Source organism: Antennarius striatus, chromosome 9 (genome assembly GCF_040054535.1).
Source record: "Antennarius striatus isolate MH-2024 chromosome 9, ASM4005453v1, whole genome shotgun sequence".
In the NCBI taxonomy this organism is placed as follows: Eukaryota; Metazoa; Chordata; class Actinopteri; order Lophiiformes; family Antennariidae; genus Antennarius; species Antennarius striatus.
In genome coordinates this window covers 13,589,619-13,609,579 of record NC_090784.1, presented here as the reverse complement: position 1 = coordinate 13,609,579, position 19,961 = coordinate 13,589,619, and the positions used below count along the sequence as shown (strand labels likewise).

Genomic DNA, 19,961 nt, shown 5'->3' with positions numbered 1-19,961 from the left:
CCAAGATCGGCGGTTCGATTCCCGCTCCTGCCCAAAAACACCCGGACCGTGAGCTGACAGGGGGAGGTGTCAGCTCACCTCCAGACTACTGCCGTGGTGCCTTTGAGCAAGGCACTGTCCCCCCTCACAACCTGCTCATTTGGGCACTCCACAATGGGAGGTAGAGGGGCTGCCTGCCATTGCATGCTTATAGGCCCCCTTGTGTGTGGTTGTGTGTATTACAGGGGCCTGCACACACTAATACGCATGCATGTGATTGATTTACTAACATACTAGAGTTTGCATTCTTAATTTCCTTTCGATGATTATAACAGTATATAAAATTTAAAAAATATATTTTTTCATGAACATTCTTTTCTTGGTCGGTTGAAGGTTCACGATAGATCAAGCAGTTTATTTTTTGTAATGACACATGCATTAAGAGATTACAGCCATGCATAGGGTTGTAATTACCATGTCATTGACAAGGGTGTTACTGGATGGGCTGTTATTCAGACTCACAACAGAAGAAGAAGCGTGGGACAAGCCATCATTATAAAACATGTTTATGCTGAGTTTTAACCTCGTGATTTACTGTGGACAAGAATGAGATTTTTTCACCCCAAGTGCTAAGAAAACAAGCATTTGAACATATCCTTATATCATTCTCTCTCTGACTCTGGGTCATGAGATAAGTTTTCCAAAACAGATGCTCAGGCTTAATTATCTTGACAGATCAATCAAGATTTACTGTACAGCTTAACCTCTGGACCAACCACGATAGTCAGCCAGCATTCCTGCCTCGAGAGACCGCATAAGTGATGAAAGACATCTGAAACATGTTTGACAAAAGATAAAATATATATATCCCCTTTTCTGTCTGCTCCAGAATGAAAATAGCACATAGACCCCATGTGGAAAGACTTGTTCACATTCACCTGACCTGTGCACAATAAGCTGTTGTCGACAGCCGAACTGTTGAGGGCTGTTTTTCAAATCAAGCTCCTATGTAAATGTTCCTGAATGTCTTCAGCCATGCTGTTTATTCACATTTTGTTTAGTTTTGCCTCCCTCAAGTGGTGAACATAAGTACTGACGTTGGTGGACACCTTTTGATCCGTCAAGTAAATTCAATTAAATCAATACAGGCCTCATATGTGATAAAATAAAACATTTATAAAAACATGGAGAGAGAGAGAGAGAGAGAGAGAGAGAGAGAGAGAGAGAGAGAGAGAGAGAGAGAGAGAGAGAGAGAGAGAGAGAGAGAGAGAGAGAGAGAGAGAGAGAGAGAGAGACATGGGGAGGAGCAGATACTCTTGACCAATGCCGTGGATTTGACCACAGACCTGCGGGGGCGGTACCCAGGATCCCTGGTCCTGCTGACAGCTGGGAGCCCCCTCCCTGATGACAGGCCACAGAGCTGGATTCCTTCAATGAAAAGCGCTTTGATTGTTGGCAGAAACACCTCTGCCTCGGCTGAATGGCTGTCAACTCTGTAAGAGTGATGGAATGGCTGATGTTTCACCCCCGATAGAAACAAGCCCCTCCAGTGAGCCGCTAACGCTCAGAGAGCAGGACCTCTGTCAGTCAAGTCTGCGCCTCCTCACAAACAGATGGAAACAACCACGACTGAGGCGGAGCGTAGAAATGATGCAGGCAATAATTGCAATTCACAAGTATTAAGCTTCCTGGATGGTGTGAGAATGTGACAAAAAGTGATATCATGATAACTAATCGAGCTGCAGGGATAAAGATGGATTCCCCTACAAACAATCACTCCAACGTATCTTTTCGACCCTACGTGAGCTTGAAGATAAAACGGCTCATGTCCTCCAAACTCCGAATAGTCCCTGGTTGTCTGTGAGAGACGTACACCCAGCACAAATCCAAGCTCAGTCAGAGGAGTATTTGTCTTTTCTCTCTTCATCCCCCTCCAACTCCTTTTCACTGTTTCAACTGAGTCCAGCCAAGCCCTGCAGCCTCATGCCATGAATCACTCCTCACCACCTTCATGGCAGGCCTTCACACCGAGGTGGTCCTTTACTTTGGAGGGAACCCATTCTGGATTTGTGTGGGTATCTGTCCAGCTCTGACCTTCGAACATGTGAACACTTGCAGGAAATTTTTGTTTACAAGAGCCAAAGTCACCAATTATCACCTCTTGTGTCTACTACAAAAACACACTGCCTTTTAATAATATCCTACTGTAGTTAGACAATACAGTGCTGTATGTGTAATACTCTATAGGTAATTAATTGGTTTGTGTTCATAAGACTGTTGGTGGTTGGGGTGCCTCCTCAGCAGAGACTGTAATATGATTGAAGCAACTCATGTGGAAACTTTTGTAAGGTAAGGGTCAAATAAAAGTTATTTTATTCAGTAGTTCCTACGTTTACACACTAAGTGGAGCAGAGCATGTGGAATCCTACTTTGCATAGTTTGTTCCTTTTGACCTCCAGACAGCAGTAACGTCTTCATCGTCCCTGATGGTGACATCAGGTAACTTGTGGTTTGATAGTACTTTTAAAATAATAGTGGACCTATTGAACAATTCCTAGAGCCTTGTCCTCTTTTCTTGTCAGCCTCTGTCGCCAGATCCTTTTTTCTGTATCTGTCTGAGATCAGTGTGGCAGGCATCTGTGGTGGCGAGCGCTTTTCCAGGAAGTGCACCAGCTGCACAAAATAAAAAAGACCATCAGCTCTCCCATACACCCCAACAATTTAGCTTTCCAGCTTTCTCAACCAAATGGAAAGTTTAATCCCTCCTGAGTGACACAACATGAAGAAACCATTTAATGCACCCAGTGTCACTTTACATAAAATTGTATCATTGGAAAACTTTGCACACTTTCACAACTGTTCCACAACCTACGTCCAAAACGAAATTCAAAGGGTTTGGGGTCTGTGGAGCGAAAGCCCCACAATGTCATCTTTATGGGGAAGCAAACTATTTTCTGGATATTTTCATTTTATTTTCAATATAGCGGATGAAGATAATGCAGAACTTGATACAGCACTGAAAGTCAGTCGAATATTCCTGCTACTATAATATCTTTATCTAGACATGTCTGTCAAAAGCTGGAGCCCTCCGGGCCTTCCTTCAGATGTTCATTTGATTTTATTTCAAAAAGTATAGACTCCGGGCACTTTGGGAATGGTGTCCTGTTACAGTGAGTCACTGAATCTTTCACTGAGCAATCAACTGTCATTATCAGAATGATGTTTTATGGGTAAAATCACTTTCCCTGTAAGACAAATGACAAGAAATTAAGGTAAAGCAGTTGAAAATAATGGTCTTAACTATTTAGCTACGTTCTTTCACATTCGTTCAGGGCTACCTTGCAAGTGTAGATGATTTTCAGAAATAAAAGAAAGTGAGCAGAAAGGTTGTGACAGTAATATGCAGTGTGGGTTTGGTGGGTCTGAATGTGGGACTGGCATCACATAGAATTTAGTGTGTTTGTTTCAGTCATGGTAAAAGAATGATTGAGAAGTGGAAAGGATGGGCCAACACTGCAGTAACGTGAAAAACTAAATGTTTAAATGGAAATTAAAACAAAGGCTAATTAATAGATTAAGGCAAGTTATTCTTGGTTCCTCTTCAATCACTGTCTCTCACCCATTTCCTCACCATCACTATGAGGTCCACTTGTGCATTTTGTATTTGTCTGAACCTCAATGTTCGACACAGGCCTTGTACATCTACTGGTCTATTAGAAAGTTCAAACATCTACAATGAAACAGGTCTTTTTAATTTTATGTACTCTGAAATCTGAGTTTTAGAGTGATCTACCTTTAACTCTTGGTACAGAAAGTCATTCAAAATCATATATAATATAATATTTGCATCTTTCACCAAGTAATGGAAAGAAAAGAACACAGAGTCTGAACAAAAATGAAATATCAATATACAAGTATAAATGCCATGTTGAATTACTCTTAGGCACCACAGAGTATCTGTAGTAAATCATATGTCATTCGCTTCCCTTACTTGCACATAAATTTGTTTTAAGGTCATTCACACTGTGACCACTGGCTTAGCCTCCCCTCAGAGAGAGGGGGGGATGGGGAATCTGGAGGTCTGAGAAACTCAAGACCCCATTGAAACACACCACTCAGCCATCACCAGCACTTAAAGTCTTTTGAAAATACACACTTCCACAACACACAGCGCTGTTCACTACTCTGTGTGAACAAAAGCTGGAGTCCTGGTGTCTCCGCACTAAAAAGCAGGAGGGGAAATATAAGCCAGCCTGAGCTTGCCACTTCATTTCCTGGCTGGTAACAGCCTGTTTCCTGTGCATCAACCTGAACATGGCATTTCAGTAGAGGGACTTTGCCACTTGTTCCCCCTGAGTTTTCCCTCCTCCACTCCTGACGCTCAGCTGTAAACCATTATTTCCAGAGCTCACTGACTAACAGTTTCCAGATTAGCTCCTGATAGGTTTCTAATTAAAATGGACATTTTGGATGATGGACAACGTAAATCAGCTTCAAGTTTGGTAGGTTCCAACTGAGGGAGTGGTTGTGTCAGCACTTTATGCCAATATGTGGAAAGCAAATTATGGAAATATTTTCACACCCAGCAACAATTTCATTCCAGGTATGAGACTGTTTACCTAAGAATGAACAGTCTCACCAAAGAGTGGCTTCAGTTAAAATGAATTTTGAGATGTGCTTCTTATGTGGTTGCACGTTTTGCTTTTTCCCAGTCAGTCCAGAATGATTAAAGGAATCACCATATGGCCGAATATTGTTTTCAAGCACACAAAAAAGAAAAACCTGTCTAGCTACAGGCCTTATGTTAATATCATTATTTTTCTTCTGTAGTTCATCAAACCAAATACAAAATTTCAAAAGTGACCTCAAAGTTCTAAGACAAAGCTAACTTATGCTCTCCTTGATCCAGGCCATCAGTTGCTGTGGCCTGTCTCCACCAATTATCTGGATTTCAACACAATGTGTTCTGCGCCTTTGTTCAGAGTTTGCAGGGTAATTACTGACAGGACCTGCTTAAGGCTGTTATTTTCCAGATGGCAAGCAGACAGGACTCAAGAGCATGTTGGACCCGCCATGAGCTAACAGTGGAACCTGTGTAGAGCGAGCACATAGCCCTCAGATGACACTGAGCTTTTATGGCCCTGGCTGAGATGAAATGGGTAATTTCAAAGTACTTTGAGGTGAAAGAGAAAAGCTTCGTATTTCCAGGGCCCAGAAACCAAACTCTGCATGGCAGGAGACTTGAGAGAAAAGCTTTGCATCAAGACCCATGTGCGCCAGACACGAGGTTGGACTCCAGGTGGGATGGATTCCTGCAGCCAGTATCGGGAAATGTGGGGTTTCAGGGGTTAAATTCTGATTGGATGAGGAGCAGACCCAAAGTTCAAAGCATATATTTGTGAAGGAGAGAGGAGTGAAAGGTCAACAGACAGGATTCGGCGGTTTGCAGGACTGCATTCGATGAGAGCAGACAATGGGCAGCTGCGCAATGACAGGGAGATTTACAGAGGCAAAGGTCCTTTTACCACTCAGGAGATATTATTCAGCTGTCCTGTCTGTGAGAAGAGCTCCAAGACTGTGATCGTTGTTTATAGACCTCATATTGATTTAATAAAAATACAGAAAAGGTATTGGCCAAGTATTTACGACTAACGGTCTGCAGTTGCATTCAATAACTTATATAGGTTTGTAATCCATAAATACTTTTTTGGAATAAATAACTTATATGTAATCATAGAAAAAAAAACTTAATTAGAGAAAACTACCGTTTCACTAATCTTGGTAATTTTTTTATAGGCTTGGAAAGGGTTTTTTAATGTTTTTATTGAGGATTTGATGAAGTTTCTCGTTATTAGCAGAAAACTAAGTATCTCTTGCTTGGGTTCAGTGGAGCTTAGAAACAGAACAGATGATTTGTAGAAAATGAGGGCTGAGATTTTTTTTTTAATTCATTGCCATGGAAATCAGATAATCTCCTTGTAGGCAGCAGTAGGCACAGATTTTGGGAGTAAGTCATCAAATGTCAATTAGTGTAAACTATTTATAAAAATTTATGAAACAATGCTACAATTTAATCTGATCCAGTCAAGCTTACCAGTATTTTGAAAAGCATCTTCATTTAAATTCATTGATTACTGCCTTTACACAACAAAATCAGCTTCTTTTAAATCAGAACTGGAGTGCTAGCCAATATAATTCAATGAAATTCAAAGGGGATTATTATGAGATGTTTTCAAAGCTTATTGAAAAATACCTCTACATCCTTTAAAAAAAAAAAAGGCTTAATTTGACCTTCTCACATTTTTTCTGCCCAAAGAGAACTAGTGCCAAAAAGGACAAAAAGAAAGACAAGTGAGAAGAAAAGCAACACAGACTAGGGAAAAAAGGAGACGTAGAGATAGGGGGAAATAGTCACTTTAGGCTCCGAGGCAACCTTTCTCCCTTCCACTCTGATCTATTCACTTTGTGCCACATTAACCCTGCGGGTAATGGGAGTTGCTTGTCACCGGTGCCATTCACCTGTCAGTCAGGGTGTTAGAGGATCCAGTGGGGTCCATGTTGTGGGCTGGAAACCCCCAGCCAAGAGGCAAATGGGACAAAGTCATTACCTGCTCTACACTTGCTACAAAACCACGTTTGACTCCTGACTAGTTCAGAAACATCATGTTGATGAGCTGAATACTCCATTTTTTAGAAAAGTTATCAGTTGTGAACTATAGCAAGTCCAATTCATGTGCCAATGTGTTTGGTTATGATGTGAAGCAGCTATACGGCAGCACGAAGACAAACACACAGGGGTTTTCATCTCCACACATCTTTTTCATCTACTGTTGGTATAGAATTCCTCTCTTCTCGTTAGTGATTCCACATGTAGGTGGAAGGTGTTATCATTTTAATGTTCCTTAGATAATTCAAGCAGTTGGTCTTTGACCTTTCCGGAACAGAGTAATCGAAACCATTGTAAATTTTAGCTGAATACTGTATCAGTCACTGAACTATACAAATGCAGTATGTCAACAGTACAGGTTTATAAGTAATGAAATTGAGTCTTTCCATTTTCTGCTTCTTGTTCCATCAGTAAACCTACATTTTGTAATGTGCAATTTCCTCCGGGATTATTAAAGTATATATCTATCTATATCTATCTATCTTTTTATTCCACTGAATAGTCAGCGATGCTATCTAAATCTTTGCTGATTTGCATTTCAAATGCGAAACAGCAAATACAAATCAGCTCATGAAATTTGCTGGTTTCTTACGAAGAGAGAAAGCTTGAAGCACCACATGTGACACACAATAACTAAAATCCGATTCCCTTCAATCAGCCACAACAAGAAAATATAACTTCATTTTAAAGGTTGTCAGTAATAAAGATCTTAAAAGTCATAAAAGGCATTTTAATGTATATTATGGGGAATTATCTTTTTTTAAAGATCCGGTAAATTTCTTGATAATTTTTTTCATATTGTGGTCTTTCTAAAAGTTTACGAACGAATATTTGTCTTAATTATAGAATAACAATTTAACAAACTCAACTGAAGATCCTGAAACACTTCACCGATCTGTAAACATACTGTATATCAGTTGAATGTCACTCTTTCAAATCTTCTGATTATAACCTGGAGTGAAATAGAGTGAAGATGCATTCCTGTACTATTCATTCCCAGAAACTCTATAGACAGAAATCCCAGCAATAACTACCCCCCTCAAGCACTCCATGCCAGAAACAAGGTATAGAATAACACAGAGGAAACAATCTGGGGGTACTATAAGTGTTCTGTAATAGGAGACAGATTTCCACAAGCAAATCCAGGTGGTCTCCCGTCCCACTCCCACTTCTGCATTCATGCTGAGGACAAAGATTGCTGTGGAGTCTGTCGCTCCACACCCAGATTGGTTCGGTGTGACTGAATATGAAATGAAGACAGCGTGTGGAGTGGAGGAAGGTGCTGAGGGCTCCTGCAGAGGTTGGCTGCAGTTAGTCACAGTAAACCATCTCAGTTCCAACACCGCTGTTCTTCCCACAAATACACTCTTGTGTATAAATATATATATAAATGCATTATATGGGGGAGTACTTTACAAATATGCGGTTAACAATCAATCAATTGCTCCGTAATGAGCTCACAATAATGACTTTCCTTCTGGACAATCCTCCAGTATTACTGTTTTGCAGAACACTACTCCTTGTATGACCGACTTAATGCTGTGTAAGAATAACAGGCCTGATGTAAATGTTCTCGCCCCTGCTGAAACACGAGAGGCTTGAGGTGGTGCTGAGGAAACACCAGGGACCTTGTGTGTGTAAAGGCTCCAGTCAGGTTAGTCCCACACTATACAGACCAGTACTCACTCCATCCACAGCTCCTCACAGCAGGGTCTGGCCATCTGGACTCATTTCTGTTCAGGGTGGCTCTCAAGGCCCACATGTATGGGGGCTACACTCACAGTGGGCCCCAGGAATGTGCTTGTCTGGGAGGGAACTGAGCAGATTTAAGGGATGACGGAACAATACAATATATCTTTCCACCCTGTACGCTGGAGCGTGTCATTTAATCAACATCTGTATTTCATTTTTAGTGCCCTGGCCAATCTTAGGTTCACTTAGTTTCATTTCAAACACAAAAATATGCCACAAATCATTTCATTATTGCCTGTTAAAGCATTAGGGCTATATTCACATGCAAAACATGAAATATACAGTGTATCTAATTCCCACATTGTCGTTTGTATGTCCATGTCGTTATTTGACACCTGAAAGGTAATCATTCTGTCAAATCATTCTATTTCAAGCAGAAATATTTGTTAATGTAAAATTTAAATTGTTCTGGTGGTTTAGTACTGAAGCCTGTTAGACAGAACCAAATGATTAATTGCATAATTCCTATTTAACTGCATTATATAGTATTTATTCTGATATTTCATTTCTGTATTATCACCTCCAATCAATCCCATACAACTGAAAATATACTATTTAAAGCTTTAAACACGGTACTTTGTGTTATGCTGGTAAAATAACCCACTGTCTTCTGAGACAGGGTTTGGTTAGGAGAACCCAAACTGATGCATATTGTAGCAGAGCAGTAAACCCAGTCCGGATTTCACTGCATGCATTACTGCCATTCCGGTGCCTGCAGTGACAGCTCAGGCCTATTAGCTGTTCGGTTACTATGGCAACAAGTACTAAAACCCCAAAAGAGTCAACAGGAAGGGGTCAAAGGGCAACAGCAGGTCATACAGCTCATAACCAACACATGTCTCACTTTGGATTCTGGGTGTACTCATGAGGGTAGTGCAACCCGCTGCAGATTAAGGTGTAGAACTTGTGGTACTGTGTGTGGGGAGGCTGTCCAATTGTACCACTTATAACTCCACCAAAAAGGTTATGTTTTTGGACTCCACTTGAACATTGCAGGATTAAGCTGCTCAGATGTTTTTGTATATTTCCTGAATTATGATGGTGAAAATTAATTTGTTTGATATCTATTAGTGTTGTAAATCCAGTAGCCTGAGGTGGGATTGAATTAAAGGGGGCTGTTGAGCCATTATGGATCTACCGTATATGCTACTAGTCAGTAAGGCACAGTTTTCATACTTTAAAGGTTCATGGGTTATGTTGGGCTTTAAATGTTAAATTTATTACTTAAGAATTGTTAATAAGTACTGAGCCAAAGTTTTAAAAAGTTTGAATATGAACAGTGTCTGAATGGCCATGTTGTAAAAATAAATCACTCTCTTGTGTCTCTCCAGCATGAGAGATGGGGGATCTATTCAATGGATCATTTGTTTACTTGCCTACAGAACATCTTCTCGACAATCTATCAACATTTACAGCTGCAGACGTCGTGCATACTTGTACGATCTTAAAGACTTATGAAATCATTACTTTCATAGGTCATCAGGACAAAGGGATATTTGATTCCACCATGAACAAAGATAACATTTGAGATATGTAAAAGGCTGATAAGAATAACAAAATAGCTCTGATGCATGATTGGCCCATACAGTAGATTGAGGTCTGTTTTGTCATGCCAATACAGGATGTCACACAGTATTTTGTAATCTGCATAGAGCTCATGTTCTGTCCCTTTTTGAGGCTGTGATCAGATCAATAAACTCCTTTTCTGAAGACTTCACACCACACTCATCTTCTCCAATAACATCCCTAGTGAGCTCATTGTTACATAAGATTGCCTTGGGATGAAAGGGTATGAGAAACAATATCAGAGGCAGGTCTGATGCAAACCCAAATCCTTGTGGAAAAACTTTGTTCTCATGTCTTCCTCAAAGATATATCCGATATTAATTCATTTTCTTCAGCTGGCTTGGCCAGGCAGTAGCTTCTGGTTGACGTCCTCTGGAACTGGCAGTCACATACAAGCAGACAGCGTCCCCCAGTGGTGGAATTCTGAAATAACTGGTCGGGAAAAAAGGAAGAAGGCCTGTTTGTGATGCTTGCTTGGCCAATCAGCCGCGGTGAGGGTTCCCATTGGCTGCAAAGGAGCTGTCAGTCAAACTCTGCAGAGCCTATTTTTCTGGAATCTACTCAGTGTGATCAGGGAGGTCTTGGAGTACAGCTTTCCTCCTTGGAAACCCAACAGAAGCATTGTATTCAAAGCCCTATGAATAAATAAAAATTATTATTATTATTATTATTATTATTATTATTATTATCGTTGTTGTTGTTATGATTATTGTGATTATTATTTATTATTATTAAATTTTCTTTGTGAAGTACTTTTGATGCAAGAAAGGTTGCTGAAAGAATAACAAATACATAAAATAATAAGTAAATAAATCTGTCAAAATAACGTTTTAAAATTAATGTAGCACTGCAGGAGTGCAAGGTATTTCTTAAATGTGTGCCAAGCTTGTCTCCATAAAGCAAGTCATATTTATCTTTTTTTAAAAAAACAGACCCTCCATGATATTTATGAATAATTTGGACAAAACCTCAATATGAAAATTACAGGGAGAGAGAGAGAGAGAGAGAGAGAGAGAGAGAGAGAGAGAGAGAGAGAGAGAGAGAGAGAGAGAGAGAGAGAGAGAGAGAGAGAGAGAGAGAGAGAGAGAGAGAGAGAGAGAGAGAGAGAGAGAGAGAGAGAGAGAGAGAGAGAGAGAGAGTACCTTGCCATACCCCGTCGACGCCCATGGGTGGCGGGGCTGTTCCGTTTGGTGGGGGGGGGGCGAGTGGCGGAACGGGACGGACGAGCGGACTGCTCTCTGATTGGTCGGTGCTGCGTGCGTCCCCGTTGTCTCCTCCCGCTTTTCCTGGCATGACCTTTTCCCTTGGCAACCACTTCCTCTGAGCATCCACGGCCATCTTTAATTTTAACTCATTCATGAAAAGTTGTATATCTCACGTAAACACGCCGAACGACACCTTTTGCGCACGAAAACCGCATCGACGACAGGACGCGCATGTAGTCTCCAGAGACGCGCCACGAGAAGCGAGCCGCTCCACAGCAGTCCCCCGAGATCAAGTCGAACACCGACGGCGTACGTACATATTGTTCTCAGAATGAACGTCCGGACGTGTGTCTCCGTGTTCCGCAGACGTTTTTCCGCAAAACTGTGTGATTGAAGCGCGGAACGTGTGCAGATGCCAGCGTTGTGGTTCTGCGTCAGTAGAACGTGTGTTCTTCACAAGCAGCAGGTGGAGCGCGGATCCCCGTGTGAAGGACACCGCGGAGAACCTCACCACTGCCATGTTGTTGTGCAATTAGCAGGGGCATGACAATTTTTACAACCACAAATAGTGTTGATGTTCTAGTGAATGTTTCGGCTCATTCATTCCCATCTTGTTGCTGACAGGATGAGAAAGAAGCAGACCGCCAAGCAGAGGAAGACCGAGGAGACTGCAGTTATTCAGGAGTTCGTGGTTGAAAAAATAATCCGACGCAGAATCTTTAATGGGAAAGTGGAATACTTCCTGAAGTGGAAGGGCTTCACCGAGTGAGTCGAGAGTGTTGTAGGTGTTTTGTTGTTGTTGTTGTTGTTGGTGTCATTGTAATTGTTGTGTGTAACATGATGGTGTTTCTACTCCTCCTTTTCGCAGTGCTGAAAACACATGGGAGCCAGAGGACAACCTTGGCTGTCCTGAGCTCATAGAAGAGTTCCTGAGGAACACCCAGTTCTCTGAGGAGACTGAGGAAGTGTCACTGGAACAAGACTTTGTTCCCAAACAAGAAATGACAGAGCAAGGGACGGAAATTGTTAGTATGGGAGGAATGCACCGTGGAATGTCTGCAAGTTTATGTTGTTTTCCATGCTATTTGCAGAACTTCCTCACCTAAAACAATATATCATTACAATCCTTTCTATAATGTGAATTTATTGCTTTAGGATGGCGAGTTACACCCAGGAAATTTTAGGAGTGTTTTAAGTCGAACCGGCCGAAAGTGGCGACTGTGGGAGGATGGCTGCTTTTGCAATAGTCCTGAAAATGAAAGTGTTCTTTTTTAAAACTGTTAAATTCCCCATGTTTCGCAATGTGTGAAAACAAAATTACACAGAGGATGTCTCCAGATGCGGTTTTTGGCTTTGTGGTTTCTCCTAACTGCAGCTTGTTTGTCTTTGTCATTTTCTCTGCAGTCCTGTAGGCATCCTCAGCAGGAGGCTGAAGATGTCCTGAAGCCGAATGACGAACAGACACACAACCCTTCTAACCTCAGCACTTACCTCGAACCTGAATGCATCATCGGCTCCACAGACAGACAGGGAGAGCTCATGTTCCTTGTCAAATGGTAACTGCTTCCTCTTTCCCGTAAATGTTTTGGTTTAAAGTCTGCATGATGGTAAAAAGTTTGGCTAGTCCAATCTTGCTCTAGGTGTTTACTGGCATTACAAGCCAAATGCTGTCACTTCCTGTCCACATACTGTAGTGTGACTGTAGCATTCAATAGGCAGATTTAAAGGAAATTTACTTTGTACACCGAAAACACTTTTCTCCAATCAGTGACTGATTATTGAGATCATGTCTGATCAGTTAATATGTTCCACTGCTGTCAAAATTTACCACCATTGCAAAAAAATATATATTAACAGTACATAGATAGGTAGAGATAGATGTATCACTTTATCATTTATTAAGGAAGTTTTGTCAGTTGTGTTTAGTAGTCATGCTACTGGGATATACTATACTACTGGGCATTTAAAAATAGCTTTTTTTATGTTCGAGGCTATGTTGGTTTGATAGAATGTGTGTTTACACAAAACAAACGAGGTTTGGAAAGATCTTTCACATTTCACACATAGTGGACTTTAAACAAGGAGAACTGAAGCTAACAGAACACACTCAGATATGTCAAACTTGTCCTTCACCACAATGTGAAGTCATCCAATCCAGGAGGGTTCTGCACCGAATAGTCAAATACGATGTTTATATTCCTGGCGGGTAAATTTGTAATGGAAAACTCAAGCTGTCAGTCTTCTCAGGCATTGTGGGTAACTGTAAAGTAAAGGAAGAGATGCTCTGGATGGTTTGGATCAACATAAGTTGATTATCCCTCAACTTTGAACAAAGTGAAGAGGATGGATATAGGAATGGGCTCCAGCCATGTGTCACATTAAGTCTGAAGCATTACTCAAAACTATTCACTACCTTTTCACAAAATAAGTCTTAAGTTGATGCTTTCTGCTGTTTGTGGTCGTCTGTCATTCCTGTCTTTTCCACTCCCATGTTTCTATTCTGTATGTGGGAACTGTCTCCGCTGAGCGTTTCTGTGCCATAACTCGAGAAAGGTTTTTTGTTTTTGTTGTTTTTTTTTTCAACAAATGCTACATAACCATCTCCTATGTGCTGGAAAGGTGCCTTTAAAATTTGGGGAATTTAAAATAAATGTGAAACATGTTTGTTTTTATTTTTTTATTGTGTAATTTGGTTTCCAGATAGAGTCCTTATTGATTGCTATGAATTGAATAACCGCATTGTTTCTTGAATGAAATGCACCGGTGGTGGTGGATTTCCATACTTGTTTTCTGGTGTGTATTCAGCTCAGATGTTTTTCAAAGGTGAAGAAATGCATTAAAACAACATCTGAAAAACACAATAAAATAGGAAAATGGTTCAATTTAGTACAGATGAACAAAAGGTACTGAGTTCAAGTCAAAACATCGCACTGCTCATTGCTTTCATTCTTTATGTTTTGAGTGGTACTTTTATAGGGCGGTGCAGTGGGTAGCACTGTCGCCGCACAGCAAGGCGGTTCCGGGTTCGAGTCCAGCTCTGTGCAGAGTTTGTGTTTTCTCCCTGTGTCTGCGTGGGTTCTCTCTGGGTTCTCCGGCTTCTTCTCAACTCCCAAAAAAATGCGCTTCAGGTTAATTGTTAATATTCTAAATTGCCCGTAGGAGTGAGTGAGTGTGTGTGTATGTTTGTGTGTATGTGTGGCTCCGAACTGGCGTCGCGGCCGAAGTTTCCGCCCTAAGCCAGCTGGGATAGGCTCCAGCTCCCCGTAACCCACGGATAAAGTGGACTGGGAAAATGATTGAATGAATGGATGGATGGTACTTTTATCATCCTGTCATTTTTGTTAGTCCAAGCCGCTGACATCAGTGACAAACTTCTAAAATGTAGTTGATTCCCTCCCTTAAACTTAATCTCATCTCCCTGAATCATTTCCTACACATCAAAAGTAGGTTACCTTCACCCAAACGTTCTCTTTGTCCCTTGTGTTTCCTCTCAGGAGGGACTCTGACGATGTGGCCCTGCTGCCGGCCCATGAAGCCAGCACCAGATGTCCCCAGCTGGTCATCGACTTCTACGAACAGAAGCTGACGTGGCACTGCGGGGACGAGGAGCAGTGACGTGTGCGTTGGTTGTTAAAGGAGGCGAACCCCCCTCCCCCCCCAACAGCTGTGCTCTCACCTGAAATTTAGTTTAACCTCCATTGAGTTTCCTCCTTCAGCGGACGATAGAGGCACGCTGTGTGAAATGACGTCCCACTGCACTCTCAGACTCTGGCAGGTGTAAGATCCTCTGCGGGGATGGATTTGAAGCCTCCTGTCCTCTGGTGCCCGACGGGGTCTCGGTGCCTTTGTGGGGACGGCGATGAAGACCAGAACTAACCTTTGAGTGTATCGGCTGATTTGAGGTCAAACTAACCTGTAGCAGCTTTGGACTTGTGTAAGCAGACACAATCACTGTGGACTTGTGTGTTGTGTTTATTGTTCAATACATGTAGTATTTTTAGTCCTGTTTGTCTTTGTCGTTTAGTCTGCGACACTGTGTGTGTGTGTGTGTGTGTGTGTGTGTGTGTGTGTGTGTAGTGATCTGACTGAATCAGGCCAGGTAGTGTTTAGTTACAGCTGGTGTGTGTTATAGATCTATTCTGTGAGGTGCTGATAGCAACAGCTTTTATCATGTCTTGGTGTGTCTCTGTATGACCCTTGTGGTTGTGAAATATTTAAAAATGCCCCCCACCCCCCACCAACACCCCCAACAATCTCCCCATACTCTAATCAGCTGCTAAGTAGCAAAAATTGTCTACTTTGTTGTTCCCATTTGTTAGAAAGATTTCACTGCATCTATTATCTAAATCCATTGGTGTATTGACATTTATATGCATTGAGACAAACTTGTGAAAGCCAATAAGATTGTTAAATGTAGCACTTTAGATACAACACTGTCCATATGTTGCAGGGCGTCGTCCTCCTCGGTTTTCACAGGTCCATGAACGTGACACATCGCGTTGTTTCTGTCCTGACTCAGCATACCTTTTCACTGTTATAGAATTTGTTGAACCTTAAACCTCCTAAAACACACATGCTACTGAATTACTCTTAACTGTTGACCGTGAATCTGTGAAGTCTGTGAATAAAGGAAACCTTTTGTGAAACCTTTTTTTTCTCTTGAGGCTTTTGTTATGGAACATTTGTCACCTGCTGAGTTATGAGGTAGGAACATAAAATTATCAAAGATTTCATGAAAAACCAACTGAGTGTTGTTGGATTTTTATTTTTTTTGACTGATTAAAAATAACAGTCATTAGACAAACCGATAAGGCTCACGTAGTAATGTTGTCACAAGTGATTCCAGCTCTGTTTTTCAGTCTTCAGTATGGATTTTCGAATGGGGATGTGCTCATCTCAGTCTTGTGACTTTGTTTTGAAACCTTTGCTCTGGGACAATAAACGTGTGAATAAAAAGCACTGATACCATGTCCAGCATGGTATTATCTTGCTGATATTCAAATGAGAAAACTTACATGATGAGACAAGAAATCACGAATGTTATGAATCAGGTAGGTCTGAAGTTATTCTAATGCTACATTTTATAAATTTACATTTTTAGAAAATCCTGAAACACTGGTCGATAAAAATGTCCTATTGTTTTGCTGTGGCAGCCTTAAAGAGCAACTTCTTTTTTCTGCTCACCAAAGACGGATTTTTGGTGGGGGTTTCCTGTTCTGTCTTGTGTTGGTCGTTGCACTTCCTCTATTTGTCATTTAAAGCTTCTCATTTTTTAAATCATAGTGCATTCAGTTAAGAATCTGTCCTGTCTCAATGCTGCAGGTCATCAGCGTGTGGGTCCGAGACCCGCGGATACAAAAGAATGATTTTTGGCATGCCTACATCGACTACGAAGTTTGTTTGCATGTAAGTGGAATGACAGAATATCTTGATTTATAATGTAAGCAGTGGAGATGACTACATGTGAGTCACACATCATCTGTTTTAGACCGACAGTGTGTGTTTCACCAAGAAGCTCTCTCGTGTGAGGAGGAGATACAGCGAGTTTGTTTGGCTCAGGCAGAAGTTACAAGAAAATTCAATGCTAATGTAAGACAACCTGATGTATTTTGAATGCATACACTTTCTGATTTTAGTTTGTTTTTTCACAAATTAATACATACTAGTGTGCCAGCCATTTTAGCCTGTTTGATTGGTAGGCGTTTGTCTTTTGTAGGGTGAAGCTTCCAGACCTGCCCCCAAAGAACCCTTTCTTCAGTATGAACAACGCCCAGCAGATCGCAGAGAGGATGAAAGGGCTCCAGAAGTTCCTGGAACAGTAAGAATGACCTCACAGATCAACAACTGTATTAACTTCTAGCATTCTGTGAGACAAAACAACAAAACTGGACCATCACACTTCACCGCTGCCTTCCACGTGACTGCAGTTTTCACATCAACAAGCCATACAATATTGTGAGAATTTGCTCATCTTTATTCTCCAGGATCCTCCAGAACCCCCTGCTGCTGTCTGACAGCTGCCTGCATTTGTTCCTGCAGTCACAGCTCAGTGTTTCCAGCATGCAGGCCTGTGCCACTGGAAGAACGAGCTATTCTGTGGCTCAGGCAGTCCAGCGCTGTGGCCTGAGGAAATTTCACTCTGAAGGAGATCTGCACAAGAACCTGGACACATCCTGTGACTCAGACTAATTTAGAAAAAGCTCAAAATGTTACCTCTAAGGATGGAGTGAGTTTTCTATTTTACTTTTAGGCAGTAAGGCAAATGTATGCTTTTATGTTTAAAGGACATAATATTTGAGCTATCTCTTCCAATCCACTCTCCAGGTCCTGTGCCTATATTACTCTGCTTCAGAGTGAAGAGATCCAGAGCCTCAGGTTAAAGATCTGGAGAAAAATAAGCCGACAGGTTCTTTATATCTGATGGGAACCAGCCGTGAAGAAAAGATCAGTCGCATTTCTTCATGAAATCATCTTGGACCATGAGCAGAAACGTTCAGACCAGGGTAAAAGAAATGTGCTTTACCTAGTCATACAGCTCTTTAAGCTACACGGGCGCTTCTAACTTCACTTGTAAAAATCAATGTTATATTGTATTATGAAGGAATTTGAGAGTGGTGAATTTTCAGTACATTGTACTAATAATACCAGATATACAGTTTATCCATGAGGTTATCTGGAATGTTTGTCTCATACAACTAGAAAATTAGAGCAAAATGGTACCTGAAGATGGCAGTGTTGTTACATCCATTTGTTTGTGTAGACAAGCCTCACATGATCATATGCTTCAGCTGTCCATATTTATCTCAAAAACAAGCTTACAGATATATTTGTTGTTATTGATCATTCATAATATGCATTTTGTCACATACATGCAAATATAACAATGCAATGTCTGGAGGAAGTGTCAGCCTAATGTTCCACTCTGGCAGAACCCCCCCACCCCCCTTCTAATAAAGAGTAAGGTGTGGGGAGCTTGTCATCTGGTGGCCACCGCAGTGCTTAGGAGTATGATGTGTAATAGGGTCTCTGTAGAGTTTTCAGACGGCCCCCCTGTCAGGAATGTGGCTGGTAGGAGGTCCTGCAAGATCCCAATGGACTCGCTCCTGTCTGAGAAGGCTACCAGGTAGACAGGCTGCGTTGCTCCCTGCTGAACAAAATGCCAGCTGCACTGACAAGCCACCTTTTCTGCCTGTCTCTCTCGCTTTGTGTTTGCACTAGCCTGCTCACTGCAGTCATACACTAGTATATCTATGTGTGTGTGTGTGTGTGTGTGTGTGTGTGTGTGTGTGTGTGTGTGTGTGTGTGTGTGTGTGTGTGTGTGTGTGTGTGTGTCCATACATGCTCCCACAGCGAGCAGCACCATGCTCATGCAAAGGTAATGACCGCTAAACAGAGTGACAGCAGACTGCACAGTTAATTAGATTAGCTCTGTCTGTGCAGCAGTTGTGATATTCATTATAACCTGAGCAGACAATAGGCTGGTGTTAGAGAACAGAAAGGTAACGTAACCTCCAACCAGCTCTGCTTTGAGCAGCAGAACAGTTTGGACAGCAGCAAAGCCCACAAACTCAAACTGGGGGGTAGGATGTCTTCCCTGAAGATGTGTGGGTGGTATGAGTGTTCATGCACACCCACATATGCTAATCCAGAGTATATGCGAGTGCTTTCTTTGTCCATGCTTAGCAGTGTGATGCAGCTTCATGCACATGCACTCTAATGGTGTGCAGACTACATTTATCATGCTAGTTACCTACATCTGAATCTTAAGTCTGTTTTTTCCAGGGCAGTGTCTACAATAGAAATTCACATGGACATGGAATTAAAAAATTTGTGTTCTGATTTTGACTACTTTCATACATTGTCCTTCATCAAACATATATTTGTTTTTTGCTGTTGCAACATCAATATGACCAGTCAAATAAATGTTTTTGTGGGAGTTTTCCCACCCTTTGTCATAAATGGTGGACAAATACAAATATGGAGAATGGCAGCAATTTTATAATTAGACATGAAGATGCAAAGTAAATGGATGTATGGGAAGACACTGAAATTAAATCCCCCTTTTCATTCTTGCTGGAGGATGATAGAGTTAATTGATGTCATCACAGCATCCAATGCAGTAAATAAAAATCTGCACCATTAATTTATTGATTTTGATGAGTGGTTGTTGTGTCAGTGGTATGTTCTGTTCATCGTGGGTCACATACAAAGATGAATGTGAACAGAAAAGGGAAAAGGTCTGGTTGAAGAAAATAATCACATCACTTTAAAACACATTGTGATCATGGACAAAGAGTTATGTCCCTAATGCATTTGGAAAACATGTCACATGTGTTTAAACATATGTGCCTGAGGAAAGACAAATCTGTGTCACCAGTCAGGTTTATATTAATGTATTATTATATTAATACAAACAACAAAACATTCTCAAATTCTAACTTTAGCAATCAGTTGCATCATCAATTTAAAGGATATAAACTCCACAATCTATAATAGACTCCTAGACAACATTACCATTTTATGAGTCATAATGACTTCAGACTAAACATGTTTAACCATTTTTAGGCGACTAAACAAATTGTAGAACTAAGTCTTCAGCTTTTCTTTGAGTCTCTGTCTTCCTTGAACTTTTCATCTTTGGAGCTAAATTTCAGGAAACGTATAAATAAAAGAAAAAAAGAATAGATAAAATACTCAAATTCATTGTACTGTAATTAAAATGTTTCAGAAACCATCATTTTGGTTTCAGGTTGACATTTTATGAGGTTGGTGAGGAGTGTTTTGGGAAGACT

General features: G+C 41.1%; 2 protein-coding genes across 3 annotated transcripts; both read left to right on the top strand.

Moving 5' to 3' along the window:
* Window positions 1–11,266: 11,266 nt before the first annotated feature.
* Window positions 11,267–15,819, top strand: cbx3b (chromobox homolog 3b). Of its 2 annotated transcripts, XM_068323479.1 has the most exons (5): window positions 11,267–11,478; window positions 11,794–11,934; window positions 12,038–12,194; window positions 12,574–12,725; window positions 14,664–15,819. In XM_068323479.1, exons 2-5 carry the CDS (start codon window positions 11,795–11,797, stop codon window positions 14,782–14,784), a joined length of 570 nt encoding a protein of 189 aa, XP_068179580.1. In that variant the 5' UTR covers window positions 11,267–11,478; window position 11,794; the 3' UTR covers window positions 14,785–15,819. The 2 variants fall into 2 exon arrangements, with proteins under 2 accessions (XP_068179580.1, XP_068179579.1); XM_068323478.1 differs by lacking the exon at window positions 11,267–11,478 and having other exon boundaries at window positions 11,566–11,934.
* A 616-nt stretch (window positions 15,820–16,435) lies between these two features.
* snx10b (sorting nexin 10b) lies at window positions 16,436–19,295 on the top strand. Its single transcript, XM_068323928.1, has 5 exons — window positions 16,436–16,575; window positions 16,658–16,758; window positions 16,886–16,987; window positions 17,154–17,395; window positions 17,494–19,295. The coding sequence occupies exons 1-4, from the start codon at window positions 16,483–16,485 to the stop codon at window positions 17,356–17,358; spliced, it is 501 nt and encodes a 166-aa protein (XP_068180029.1). The 5' UTR covers window positions 16,436–16,482; the 3' UTR covers window positions 17,359–17,395; window positions 17,494–19,295.
* The last annotated feature ends 666 nt before the right edge of the window (window positions 19,296–19,961 follow it).